The 14,655-nt window shown below is 45.9% G+C and overlaps 1 protein-coding gene across 1 annotated transcript in view; it reads right to left on the bottom strand.

Moving 5' to 3' along the window:
* Window positions 1-539: 539 nt before the first annotated feature.
* The window catches only part of LOC147881626 (uncharacterized), a 160,092-nt gene continuing 145,976 nt past the window's right edge, over window positions 540-14,655 (bottom strand). Inside the window, exons 12-16 of the mRNA XM_087401222.1 lie at window positions 3,174-3,234; window positions 2,949-2,989; window positions 2,587-2,649; window positions 2,216-2,383; window positions 540-678 (exon numbers count right to left, since the gene is read on the bottom strand). Coding sequence (XP_087257348.1) covers window positions 2,294-2,383; window positions 2,587-2,649; window positions 2,949-2,989; window positions 3,174-3,234 — 255 coding nt within the window. The 3' untranslated portion in view covers window positions 540-678; window positions 2,216-2,293. The remainder of the gene's footprint in view (window positions 679-2,215; window positions 2,384-2,586; window positions 2,650-2,948; window positions 2,990-3,173; window positions 3,235-14,655) is intronic.

The raw sequence follows: 14,655 nt of genomic DNA, 5'->3' as shown, positions 1-14,655 counted from the left end.
TTGTTAATACTGCCATCAGTATGCTATCTCAAGAAGCACACACAATTTCCAAGAAAGGAAGAAACTAAAGAAATAATAAGGGTTTCTAGTTTTCTTTCCATTATTGCCACTATTCTTTATTATATTGTCAATGAAGAAACGAAAAAGCAAACTAGTGACTACTTGTTAATAACTCACATATAAAAGTCAGAATTTCCATGAATTATACAAAACATGGCTCATATCAACATGGTTTTCTCCATTTCAAATCATACATGATGCCTTGTTGCGTCCCCCCCCCTCCCCCCCCCCAAAAAAAAAAAAAAGACTTCTATTAAGTATGGAAGAAACTCAAGAGAAAGCTCGACAGAGTATTACATCATGTAATGCTGAGAAAATACACACCATAGAGGAGCAAAATCAAACTCCTGTGAGAGAGCTCAAAATAATCCAAGGTTGAGACTGAAAGTGCCACCTCAGCCCTACAGAAGACTCTGAGAGAAATGGGGATCCATGGCACTCCTCGAGGAAAACAATCCTTCTCATGGTAAAGGTTGCTTGAGAAGGCCTTGGCAAGCTCTCCTAAGTGGCCACCAAGTTGTGTGTCCAAATACTGGCAAATGTTTGGATCTCCAAATATGCCACGCTAATATGCTCACTAGAATCTGCCATGAAGTATCCACAGAGGCATGTGCAAGCCTGCAAGAAGAGCCAAAAACGTCATCAAGCGAGCATGATTCAACCAAATATCATCGAATCGAAAAGACCAAGAAGAGTCATGTCTCTCATAAAACACCTGAGGCCCTAAAAGAGAGAGCCAAGCTATGGAGCCTAAGTCATGAAGAAAGAAGAAATAAAAGTAATCAATAACCTAGCAATTCCCTTCCAAATGATCTTAGCTTGTCTGCAGTCCCATAAGCAATGCTAAATAGAATCCTCAATAGAGAGCCAACAGATACAAGTAGAGTAGTTTTGATGGCTTTTGTTTTGACGATGATGTTCAAATAAAGTTTCCATGCAAAAATTTCAGGTCCTTTGAATAAGAACTCATTCTTCTGTGTTGTCACTGAACCAACGCTATAACTTGGTCTGTGACTACCTCCGTTCTCTCCTACAAAGCCATTGACTAAAGCTGATGCAGTATTTACAGTATTCATAAGACACTCCACGAGAGCTATGTGATAATGCATGGGAAAGAAAAATCGGAGGTCCTTCTATGTAGCAATGTTTACCTTAGGCGTGCACATGTTACACATCATTTCTTATCATTATTGTTGCAGCTCATAGACAAGACAAGAAGGAACACATCTTGCCTGCATTTAACTGCAACATAAAGAAATTATCATTCCTCTGAAAGGAGTCTTTTATTCGTACTAATGTCTTTCATTTCATGGAATAATTACATTAAAAACTATTCCATTCTATCATCACCATCTTTTTAAATTATTTTCATTGCTCAAGGAGGGCCAGACAACTTGGCAGATATAAAGATCAACTCCACATTGTGTTTCTTGCTGGCTGATGTCTTCTAGAGATATAATGATGCTACGATTTGTGGGACAAAACCTCAGCGTACAACCTATTGACATCATCTGATTTGCACAAGTAGTTTGGAGAATCTTTGAGCATATGGGCATCATGCCCTTTGCAGCTAGTACATTTGTCAACCATGCACCATCAAAGCTGTCTCGGATTGAGCTGCTTAATATTGTAAGATCTTGGTTTTAGAGCAGATATTAAATCAATGAATGGATATAGTAGTCCTATCTGTCATATGGCTTTTGTTGATCTAGTGCTTGGATCTTCACCGACAAGGTGATATGGAGATGGAGAAGGAGCATCGACAAGGTGATGTGGAGATGCGGACGCAGATGGGGATGAAGCACTAGCCAGTTCCTTCTTCCCAAGAAAGTACAAATGCTCCTTGTAATGTCATCCACTCGTCAGGTGATTTGTTCTTTCACATCTTCTAGTCATCTCTCTGTAGCATTGACATTGGCATTCACGTAGTAATTGTACTCTCAAACATAAACCTCTGAGCTTTCCTAATGTCTACAACTGTATCGTAATTCTTTCACAAGACAACATCACAGGAAAACTGAATTTCTATGCTTTTGAGATACTGACATCAATGAAGCCCAATTCGATTGCATCCATATTTAGCCTTAAAAATTATTTCATGAAAGACTGATCCATATGGCCATAAAAAAGCATCATCATTAGAGTATAAACTTACATACATACAAGGAATCAAGCCCTGCAATGGATAAGAGGGGGTACATAAATAGAGACGCCACAACAGTCTGACTGTGACTCAGTCTCGTATTGAAACAAAGGACAGACAATTGTGTTGTAGCCTTCCAGCATGCCCTTCCCTGGTCAGTACTTGATGGATTTTATTCATCTGGAAAGAGAATCATAAAAGAACATCACCAAACAGCATCCTTTCAGAACGTCTGTTGAAAGTGCACAAAGTAAAAAGAAGAAAAAGCAGCATGGTAGAAACAGTTGAGTGTTGATTGAGATTTTTGTCGAGTATCTCTTATCAGCATAGAAGTTTTTTATTTGTGCTGAATATCTGTGAAATTAAGAAAGGATAAAAGTCACCTCATCACGACTAGCTTCAAAAATATGTGAGCTTGGATGGAGCCTTGGGATGATACTATCTTCCTACAAAGCGAAGAAAATAACAATTTTGATAAAGCTGCATGAAGAGGCCCGACTATTTTATCCTTGAGCATAACAAATATGTACTAAGTGAATGGAATGCTTGAAAAACATACCTCAGAAGAACACTTCTCTAACAAGAAAATTTATTTTGGTGCATTGTATTACAACTTACCATGAAGATAATGTCATACACAATCAAAGAAGAAACCAAGAAAACACTACTGTCATATAAATTAAGTCTAAAAGTATGTATGACTGAAGCTTTTGAATCCTCTTCCATAATACAAAATAGCATTTACCTGGTTTGGTCCAAAAAAACTGCCTAATGAAGTAATCCTTCCTGCAGGCACAGTCGTGAGAATCAAGACCTCAGAACATGTTAGCTTGGAATTTTGCTGTGTGATAGTGAAACTGAAAGATGCAGTCACCTCAAAAGATAACAAACCAGCAAGACTGATTATTTCTTAACTGCTGCTTTTCATGTCAAAATAAATCAAAACTATGAGTAAGGCTTTTTCACTCACCATGCTTTCTTGTCATAACCTCATCAAACATCTTCTCTAACTCTGATAAAGGAATTTCATCCTACATATACACGTGCAAAGATTAGTCTCTCCTCATCAGATCGCCTTTGTGGTCACTGAATTGTCAAGAAGTTTGACAGAAAAAGACTTACAAATAGTTTACTTCCATATGAGCCTGCCACAAAAAAGAACATGTTCGATAGAAAAATCCGCTGTACTCACACTCTCTGTAAAAACTCCCTTCCTGTTCGCTTTGTTAAGCTTTGGCCCCATCTCCTTCAGCCCTCTCAATTGAGAGTGTTCTAAAGGGTATACAAATGCCCGCCCTTTTTCTCTCTTCAAACCCTGCTCTATTGTCTACTTTCTATTTTCTACCTCCCTTTCTCTTTCTCAAGTTTCTCCCCTCTTCATTTGCTGTGTTTGAAGATTATTTTATGCTGAAAAAGAAACCCCCAAGTTTTAAATGAGGATTACATCTTGTCGGATATGTAACAATCTGAAAACTCCCAACTTAATCAGCAATCAATGCAAAAAAAGCCTATATAACCGCCTAGAACAGCCAGCTAAGCATCTTGTGAGTTACCCTGCTGTTGAAACCAAAGGAGGGTCTAATACCAAGGGAGGACCCAACATCCCCTAAAGGAGCATAGTAGAGAACCTGGAGCATATCACATTGGGAAAGATGCACCTAGTAGACCTTTTGATTTTACCTATTGCGAGTAGCCTCAAGCACATGATATCCAATAACATCCTTCAATATCTAAAGAATCCATCTAGATCTCTTTAGGTTTTTCTCAGGAGTATTGTGGGGGCTCTTTATCCTCTTTCTCATCTTCAAGCTCTATCTTTTAGAGTCAACTAAGGTTTCTTCATTATCATTCTCAATTTGCATATTGATCACATAATTCATTAAACTTGACATCTCAGATTGCCACTGTTTTCTTGGTTTCTTCATTGTACAACTGGTACGCATTTACATATTCATCATATGCAATAAAGATACATCTTTCTGACTTTGCATCCTATTCTTTCCTTTCCTAGCGAGAATATGAGCATGTTCATTGCAATCAAAAAATCTCAAAGAGGTTTCCTACCAGTATCAACTTGCAAAGAAAGGAACCTTCTATTAATTCTTGAAAAACTTCATACAAAACAGCAGCCCCGACGGTGGAAAAAAACGGGATAAAGGCTGAAAGAAGAAAACCCAGCTTGTTCCAGAGAAACCTAGCTCACTGCCTAGGGAATCTCTGGTACAGGGGCTAACAGCCAGGTGGGGGGACTATACAACCAGCGAATCCCTCGCGGAGTGAATATGTAGAAAACTCTTGCAGGCCAAGCCTTGCAGAAACATTCGCGCCTCGTGATGACAATCGCCTTAGAGCCCGGGGGGTCCCACGCTCCTAGGTGGAGAGTAGTGTGTAGATGATATCCTGCCAGATGGCGACCAAGGTAGCCGAGGGTGGAACCGGATGCTCACCCATCACCAGAGACTACAACGAGCAACCCAAATGTTCCACGCCGTGATACTGGCTACTACCTCCCACATGCTATCCTCCGGAGGGGAATAAGGATATCAAGAGGGACCGCCTCATGGAGTCTATCCTCTGAATGCTCTGACCTTGTATCCGGTAAGATGGAGAGACCTCATCAATTTGGAACACCTGACATCCCTCAGTCAACCAGGCCACCATCCCACAGGTGTAGTACCTCTGAAGAATCTGCATGCAGGTCATAATCCTGAGGGCTCCCATCCATATCCTCACTGCATTGAGACAGTTCTAGATGCAGTGAGGGATCGTCTCCCAAAATCTAGCAGAACAGCAGTGACACTGCCCCTCCACCTGCATCTGTCCAACCATGGCAAGCCTTCGTGGGCGGCCAGCCAGAAGTAGGAGATCTTCCTCGGCCACAAACTGGACCATAGACGCGTCCAAAACCTGAAACGAACCTCCTAGGTCACCCTCTGGGCCACCCAATGTCTCTCCCTCGAAGGAGTCCAAGTTGAAGAGTCCATCTGAAGCCTCCTACGAATCCAATGGTATAGGAAAAGAAGGGCACCTCGTCCACTTGCTCGGCGAGACTAATCCTGGAAGGCCAAAACCACTCTCCCGGATCCCACTGGACCTCCCTCAGCAGGGGCCTACCTTCCCAAAGCCAGAGGTGCCATCTGGGGGCATCCTACTCTGGGATGCTCGGAGGATCGATGTGCCACTCATTCCCCAATCGGCCAACAACTCTGATCATCTGCCAATGACTCCCATCCATCTCTGGGTCTCTCTCATTGAGTGCCTGAAGTTGGCCTCCAAGCCCTGCGTGGAAGAAACCACGCTGCGTGCTGTCTCGCTGAATCATTATCCTCAAGGGGACCCCAGTCTGAAAAAATTGACCCAACCATCTGCTGTCCAACCACATGCGGAGTCCCTCCCACCAAGACTCAAGGATGGCTAGGTCAATCTCCCTCATCCACGGCCACTATCCCACTGTGCCCATCCATTGTGAGTCCGCTGCCCGAGCATACATCCATCCTGATGCCAAATGAGGGATTGACGCTCGAACTCCTCTCTGCAACAAGGTTGAGCACGGATGAGGCCCCCTACTAATCTCTGCTAGACCCTATGGAGGCTCCTCATCAAGGGGGAACCCTTCCCCATGAGGGGGGCCTCTGAAAAGATCCATCTATGTGAATGCGGCCACTGCCCCCCAGTGTATGGGGTGTTCCTGACAAGCCCTCGCTTTAAGAGGAGCTTCGCATGCTTTGCGCCAAGGGTGAGGCCGTGCACAACCAACTTGCCCAAGAGGGCTCTGCTCTGCTCTGCATCTCCGAATCAATGATACCCAAGCCTCCCGAGGCATGATCACCGTCTGCCAAGCAACCCGAGCTCTGGTATTCCTCGTGCTGCCCGATCCTACCCAAAGGAAATTCCGAACCAAACATCGGAGCTGTCAGATGCACCCTTTGTGAAAACACTAGCAAGAGGCAATGTACTAGCCCGTGGCAAGGACCTAGTTTGCCACTAAGGCACGGCCCGCTAGGGAGAGTTGGGCCGAGCTCCAGTAGAGAAGCTTGCGCCAGACACTCTCGAGGATCGAGGCCATCTGCTGCTCTATTGTAATATCAATACCCACCTGGCATTCGAGATATCTCGTTGCTTCCCCAAGATATCCAGCGGAAGCCAAAGGCACTCCCCCACTCTCGAATCTCCTATGTCTCCTCAGCCTATGAAGAAACCGATGGATTTTGTCCAGTTAATCCGTGCACTCGAGTCCTCGCAGTAGATAGCCAGGGCTCCTCTGACTCTCTCCAAGCTCACTGTGGTGCCCTCTACGTACAAGGCTGTGTCATCTGCAAACTCTGAGTCCAGTAGCTCATCCTGCTGTCGGATTGGGAGCCTCAACCCTACGAGGCCCACCACTTGCGATCTCAAGTAGCAACCCAATGCCTCCGCCACAAAAAGGGAAAGAAAGGAAGCTAGGAGACAGCCTTGACGGACCGAGCAAGAGCGAGAAAAGGCCTCGCCTGTGTGTCCGCCAACAAGCATTTAACTAGAGCTCCCCTCATAAAGCGCAAAGACTCCTCTAATCCATCTGTCTGGGAAATCCAACCTCTACATAGTGCCCTCTAGGAAAGATCACTCCACCCTGTCGTAAGCCTTCTCAAAATCCAAGAGAAGGATGGCCAAAGGTTGTGACTCCTCCCTGGCCCAATCAACTGCCTCCCAGAAAGTGAAAATATTGTCCAAGATGATGTGCTCCTGAACAAAGCTGGTTTGCGTGTCATGGACCTCATGCTTCGGTCGAGTGGTCCTTCGGACCCTAGGAACCTGGCGGAGGAAGCGTAAAGACCGACCAGAAAACCATTCTCCCTTCCATCAATCCCAGGTGGGCATATGATTCTGGCCCTTATTAGTGCCTCCCTAACAAGTATCTTAGCCGTAAGATTGGGTCTCGCATTGTATTGGTGACTGGTTCATCACTGCATAGATAGGCAGGCTGGCTGATCTCGGCTAGGCTGAGAGATTCCGATCCCGGCTGAATGAAAGTGATTCATTTCAAGAATCTGATTCCTGGAGGAGAATCGAAGGGGGGGGGGGGTCAATAAGCCCCTCCCCCGAGGCAAAAACCTACTCCAATCTAGCCTATTTGTTTTCGAGTAATATTGAACATTTCTGTTAGGTAAGAAAAGAGCCGAAACCAGCCAACCAAGAAGGGGGGGTGACCGGATGATGTCGATGAGATGAGGCTGCAACCGCCAACTCAAGAACTTGGTGAGGAGCTTGTATGCAGTGTCAAACAGGGTGATCAATCTCCATTGCCAAATGTCTGACCTATCTCCCCCTTTCAGGATCAAAAAAATTCACCCCCTGCTCAGGGACTGAGGAAGGGAGCCCATGTCAAAGATCTCTTGGCACGCTAAGCGAAAAAGAGCGGAAATGATCTCCCACAAGTTCCGGAAGAAGGCCGGAGTCGAGCCATCTTCGCTAGGAACTTCTAGGTCGGGAGGGCCTTGAGGGCTTCCCAGAGCTCCTCATTCGTGAAAGGCTCATCCAGACTCCTGCACAACTCCCACGAGACTACCGTCGGAACGTGGTCCCAAACTAGCTCACGGGCCACAAGGCAAGCTGGAGTCACCCTCTCCACCTGAAAGAGTTGGCTATAGAAAACCGTGGTCAGCTCTAGAATCTTCTGTGGATCAGTATACATAATGCCCTGCGGATCGCGTAAACGTTGTAACTGTGTGCTTGCCGATCAAGGCACAGTGGTCTGAAAGAATCATGTCCCCTTGCTATACCCAACGAGCTCAGGTGGAGTGGTAGGAGAACTCAGCCCACCGAACCTCCGTGTCCTGGAGCTCAAGGCGCGCGCTCTCATATCTGTCACTAAGCCACTGGGATCCTTAACCTACTCCCTGAGCCTCTCTATGGAGGCAAGGTCTCATCGTAGTCAACGCTCGCGCTCCTGAAGAGCCCTCCATCTAAAGGCGTGGAACTGCAACTCCTCACTGCTCCTATGAATCGGATCTACCACCCACGAAGCCTAGCCCTCACAGGGTGCTGACTCTGGCACCCACTAAATCTCTACCATAACCTGCTGCTGAACCTCCTCATCCTACAAGAGGTCCTCTGGAATGCAGACCCCCTTTCGGGGAAGACCCCGGTGGGGCTGCTGTGGGTAGAGTACTGCTGGAGATTGGTCTAACATCGTGGTGCCTGCTAGAATCCCTGTAGAGCCGCCTAAGTGGAGTGCCCAGTCCCCAACGTAGAAGTGATCCAGCCTCTCAAGCAGTCCATGTCTCCTCTGGCCGAATGAGAAGAGGAGGCTGCAAAGTATCCGACTGAACTCTAGCTCTCACCACGGGTCTCTGCCACTGATCGTGAAGATGACTCTCCCATCCTGACTCCCATCCAAACTGCTTGCCTGGGGATAAGCTCACCCTTATCGTAGACCTCTAGGGCCACCGCTTGGGAGACCACAATGCAGCCCCTCCGTGCTCCATCCTACGGCAAGAGACCACACCTCCGAGACTCTCCCGGGAAGAAGGTGGTGTTGCCATCTTATATTTGATGCTAAGAACATATGCTCCTGTATCAAAAGGAAGTCCACTGCTCGCCCTACCACTGCCCTCTACAACTCCTGCCAAAGGATCAGGTACTGCGGCTAACTGCATGTACGGACGTGGAGCCCGTGCACGTTCCAACCCATGAGGATGGGGAAGCTGGAAACAAGGCTCGCCTATGGGTGGGTGCGTGGGACGTCATACCAGGATGGACACCGGCTATATGCCAATCTCCTGTGCCCACTGCAACATTAAGGAAACGTCCAGTCCGAACAGCTCAACACACTGCTAGAGTGTGCCGGATCAATCCTTGCATCATGCGGCAATTTTATAACTCCTGTCAAACCATAAATCGGCTTTTCCCGTGTGAAGCTCAACTGCAAGTTCACTTCAGTACCATGGGTGTGCCAAAGCTCTAGTCCCAGTGGACCCATCCAATCTTTCATCATGCGTGAGATCTGATCCCCCATCATAGCATCAAATACTCGTGGGCTCCACTTCTCCAACCCTGTGGAGGCGAACTAGAATCTCCAAACTAGATGTGTTTGGGAGCCCACTACACTAATCGAACCCCCTTTCCAAGGCTGCAAGATCATTAGCGTCACCTCCAGTGGTAGAGGGTAAGAGTCCAAGATCTCCAAGTAATTCCAAGGCCCCAATCTTCAAAAATCTCTCGGACACCTAGGCTGAAGAATGGGAGCTGTTGATCGGGAGGACGAGCCCCTTCCCTCTGAACCCCCCCCGGAATGGGAGGGATGAGAAGGGAGGGGGACAAGCCGCTGAGACGAGGAAGCAAAGGGAAAGCGGTCATGCCCTTGCCTACTGGCAGGGGAGTCAGGGCAGGTCCTGATAGGGGGGTGGAGGGGGGGGAGGCTGAAGGAGCTGCTATGGAGGGGGAGGCCAGGCGGGGGGAGGAGGGGAGGCGGGGGAGGGAGGCGTTGCTATACCTCCACTGATGGAGGATCAACTGGTTGAGCTGTGGCCTCTGCTGCTAGGGGGGGAGGGTCTCCAATCAAGGGTTTAAGGTTTAGGGTTTAGGGTTTAAGGTGCATGCTTCTCCTCCGCGGGTGCCTCTCAACCCTCTCTCTCTCTCTCTCTCTCTCTCTCTCTCTCTCTCTCTCTCTCTCTAGTCCGTTGCCTACAACGCTTTTGAGCCAATTTACTTCGTTTCCTTTTCTTTTTTCCCAACTAGGTCCACTCTCCCTCTGAAGGTGTCACCCAGAGGGTCTCGGACTCCTAGTGCTACTATCTGAGGAGGTGCTGGGCTCTGGCCTACTGACTCTGCCTGTCCCTGCAGGGGTGGGGGGAGGAATCCGTCCCTGACCACGAGGGCAAGAACCTCTGAAAATGGCATCTTTCCTCTCACCGAAAAAGCCTTGTAGGATGCAGGTTGCTCTTGCAAGGCTTTTTCCAGAAGCCTTCATGCTTCCTACCGCATCCATACTTTGCATCAAGTGTTGTGTCCAAATGATTCATGGACAATGAATAGACAACAGCTTGATGATGTGGTGCAAAAATATTTTTCTTATATGTTTGCAGCTCCTCCTCCTTCACCTGTACAAGTGGAGACCCAAAAAAAATTTATTCGCAATGTTCGACCAATCCTCTCCCACAAGGATGCACATAAGCTGGAGCTGCCTTTTCAGATCAAAAATAAAAGCAGCATTGTCTAAATTGGGGCGCTCTAAATCCCCGGGTTGGGATGGCCTTACAGTTGAGTTTTTTAAGATCAGCTCACCCCTGTCCTGTTGCACATAATTATTAATGCTTGGCTCTCTACCACTATGCCCTCATCATGGAAAAAGGGATTACTGCGTTTGATCCCAAAAAAGCCCCTGTGCCAATATTTGTCAGAGTATGGCCAATCACACTAATGCTAGTGGTGTATAAGCTCATTTCTACAATGTTAGTCCTGCACATATCACATTTCTTATGTATGGGCTTGCACCCTACTTGCTATATTTTTGTGCCTTGAGGCAAGTACAGATAATATTGCAAATGCCAATATAGGCATTGAAGATGCCAAATACACCCATCAAGATGTTTTGATCATGCAAGTGGACATTGAAAAAGCATTTGACACAGTCAAATGGCATTTTATTGCATCTATTATGAGGCAGTTGGGCTTTGGACCGCAGATGCAAAACGTGGTTTATTGGCTTCATCAGGATGGCACAGCTCGTTGCCTTTTATCCGATGCCCTCCCTTTTTCATGGACCTTAGGCTACTCTATTCATCAAGGCAGTCCACCTGGTGCCTTTCTTTTTGCTATCGCTCCTCATCCATTGCTGATGCATATGGATGCCTTGGTTTCACAACGGTGTTTGCATGGTAATGAATTTTCAAGAGGCATACTTTTTGTTAGTCAGGCATATGCAAATGATTCTTTTTTCTTTCTCCGGAACTTGGAAGCAAATGTTAGGCATCTCATGACGCTATCGGTATGCTGAATTCACAAGATTTACAAATCAAGCTTCTCTGACAATCTTACAAGCTGAAAGGGACCAAGGTATGGATAGCCAAGGAACTCACACGAGATGACTTGAAGTGTAAGGCAATGGAATTAGCCAAGGTTAAGACTGCTAGAAAGGATAGAAAATGGGCAATATACCGTGAGGCCATAGAGCTCATCCAAGAGTTTAAGTCCAAACCAAAAGACAATAAACCTTAAACTTATGTCTGATTAGGTTTTTTCAAACTATATGTAGGTACTCTAAATAGCGGGGTTGCTTTTTTGCACTCCTTGGGTACTGCCATGTGTCCTCCCTAAAAGCTAATGTACTAGCTGGTTTTTTATGCCATCCCATAGACTTGTTGGTCTCCCGTGGACATTAATAGACTCTCTTTCTTTCTCTCTCATGATAATAGGATTCTGTTTAATAATAACATTCTCTTTATATTTAAGATTGTTTCTCACTTCATTTAACAAAATTGTCCTTCTAGCTCTCTTCATCGAGAGTGGCGAGCAACGTGCTGACTGTGTTGGAGAGACCACCTCCTCCATCAGCTCCTCTTTCACCTCCTGTTTCAATGGTGCTTCCTTCGAGGGTCCTTTCAGCTCTTGCATGGTATTACTTGGCTCCAGTTTCAGCTGCATGGTGCAATTTATCACCGCCTTGAGGTCCGCCTCTCGTCTTTTGTCTCCACCACCATGTCCTCTGATGTGCCCCCACACTCGTTTATGTATTCTCTGGTTGTGAAGTCGGTGTTTCTTGCGCTGGCAAAGCAAGAAGAAGAACGCATTCTCGTGGAGATAGAAGGAATGGACATGCAACCAAAGGTGGTAAGGGAAGCAGATGAACAAAGGACGACAACACCAACCGGGGGAGAGGACACGGAGATGACGGAGGAAAGACTCCCTCCACGCCTAGTGGCAAGAAAGACCCCACGACCGGTTTGCAAGAAAAGATGGTGCACAGAGAACTTCTGAAAAGGCTCCAGGAGGAGAAACTAAAGAAAGAGCACGAGGACCTCGGCCTCCCTAATCCAGGTACTTCAATCATGGCCTTTTTTGACGACGAGTTGCTTTCAGACTCCGAGGATCGGCTAAGTACTCATGCGTCTGTCGGTCATCTCCCTAGTGTTAGACCTCCCTTAGCAGTACTAGAAACTTGGATTAGAACTAACTAGGTGCACAAGGGTATGGTTGTCTCTAATGTTTGTTTCCTAAGAAAAAGATTCTTTGTGTTTCTCGTTGATAAGCCTGAGATGGCTGCTAGAGCCTTGCAACATGGATTATGGACTATTCGACATCAACCCCTTTATTTGAAACGGTGGTCTCCCAGCTTCTCTCCGAACACTCCTAGATCCACCATGATGCCTATCTGGGTGCAATTACCTGATCTTCCCCTCTCCTTGTGTAATTAGCTTCCTTTCCTTTCTAGAGGGCTAGGAGAGGTTATGAATTTTATTAACCCCAGGGACAAGCCTCAGGTGTGCATTAAGCTAGACATTGTTGAAGATCTCCCTAACACCTTGGTTATCTTGGATAGGAATGGTAGTGTATATAGAGAGCAGTATTTGCTTTACAAAAACCTTCCTAATTCCTATTTCCTGTGTGTCTGGCCACACATGTTGTCAAGAACTGCCCTTAGAAATGGGGTAAACCCAAGAGTCCTCCTCCTCCTCCTAAACCCGTCTGGTTACTGAGAAGTGGGTTCCTAAAGCCCCTAACAATGCTGAGACCTCCTCTCAGAAAGTTGGCTCATCCTCACTTAAAGGAGGGCCTTCCTCTAGCCCCAAACAGCAAGGAGATAAAGGAAAAGAGATTGCCTCTCCTTCCATAGCTCCATAGGAAAAGAGAGTGATGAGTGGATCAATGGACAGCATGAAAATGCTGATGATGACATGGTAGAAGCTAGGTGGTCAAATGACTTTGAGGATGATCTAAACAGAGAGGATTCAATGGCAGTTGAAGGACTCAGTGATGATGACCCTGAAGATGTGCATATAAATGCCAATGCTGGGCCTAGGGACTTTAATGTTCAAGGTTAAGTCTTCACTACAGTTCGGAATAAGAGAAGACAATATCAAATAAAGGGTAGTACACCCTAGACAAACAGCCCAAACCCTAGGGCCAAGAAGGGTCCCAAGAAGAATGTCAAATAAAGCCATATCTTTCTTGACTTTGAATATGAAGGGTCTTACTGACCCTGGTAGAGGTGAATACCTAGCTCACTGGGGCTGAGAGCCAATTCTCTCTCCCCCACTTTTGTAGCTCTTCAAGAAGTTAAGGTTACTGGGGCCAATCTAGAAACCAGGTGAAAGACTGTAGATAGAAGAAGGATGTGGTATTGTATCAACCATGAGGAAGGTAGAGGGGGGACTGCTGTAGGCATCCTGTCTCATTACAACAAAGGAGTTTCAAATGTTATTGTTGAATAGATGGCTCTCACTGCAATGTATTATTAAGGGACATGATTGTGCTGTAATAACAGTGCTCTTGACAGAAAAACTATGTGGGAGACTATGAATGGTGCAGGTGGCAATTGCTTTGCCTTAGGTGACTTTAATATAGTTGAATACAAAGAGGACAGATGGGCAGGAAAGGGTACTGTGATAAGAGGTAGGGAACTGAATGCATGGGAAGAATCCAAGGATACCTTGTAGTTAGCAGACACTGATGTTGGTCGTGACTTCACTTGGTGCAATAATCAGGTTGGTGATCTCAGGAGAGAAGCCAGAATTGATAGACTCTATGCCTCCCAGGGCCTGATTGGCAAAATGCTTTCTTTCAAAACTCGGGTGATTTCTTCTCTCTCACTGTCTGATCATAAGCTTGTTCTGTTAAAGTGTGACTTTGGGATGGGTCACAAGTCCAAGTCTTGGTTTAAAGCTATCCAAGTCTCTTCTCTTTGAAGAGTGTTCAAGGGAGGGTTAAGGCTATTTGGACTAACCCTTTTTCTGAAAACAAACCTGCTGGTCTTTCTTGGGCAACTGTCCCAAAGTTTCCTCAGACATGCTAGGAAAACCAGAGCCAAAATCAGGGCCAAGAGGATGGACAAAATTCAGGAAAACATTGGTGATTTAGAGATTGCTGCTAGGCAAGGTTGCACTAATGCACAAGCTGATTTAATTAGAACCAGGTTGGAGCACAGAAAACGGGAACAAATTATTCTAAAAATCTATTTCAAAGAGTGGTGGGCTGGTAAGCTTGATAGACCCACTAAAGAAACCTTCAAACTAAGTACTAGAAAGATTTGGGAGGGGTGTAAATATGCCAAGGAGACCAAACAGGACATATGCTTTCTTATTTGACTTTGACAAGGCCTATGATAGGTTGGAGTGGGATTTCCTCATTTAGTCTTTGCAAGACATGGAGCTTGGTCCTCCCTTTGTTTTCTTATGTGGATCTTTTACTAACAAATGCCTCAACTAAACATTGCATTAATGGTGAAATGAGTCAACCCTTCCCTCTTAGGAGGTCTA

This window comes from Dipteris shenzhenensis, chromosome 30 (assembly GCF_047967505.1).
Source record: "Dipteris shenzhenensis isolate YYH24624 ecotype China chromosome 30, Dip_SZ_1.0, whole genome shotgun sequence".
Taxonomy (NCBI): domain Eukaryota; kingdom Viridiplantae; phylum Streptophyta; class Polypodiopsida; order Gleicheniales; family Dipteridaceae; genus Dipteris; species Dipteris shenzhenensis.
Note: the sequence above shows the minus strand (reverse complement) of the source record. Positions and strands in the feature narration are given on the sequence as shown.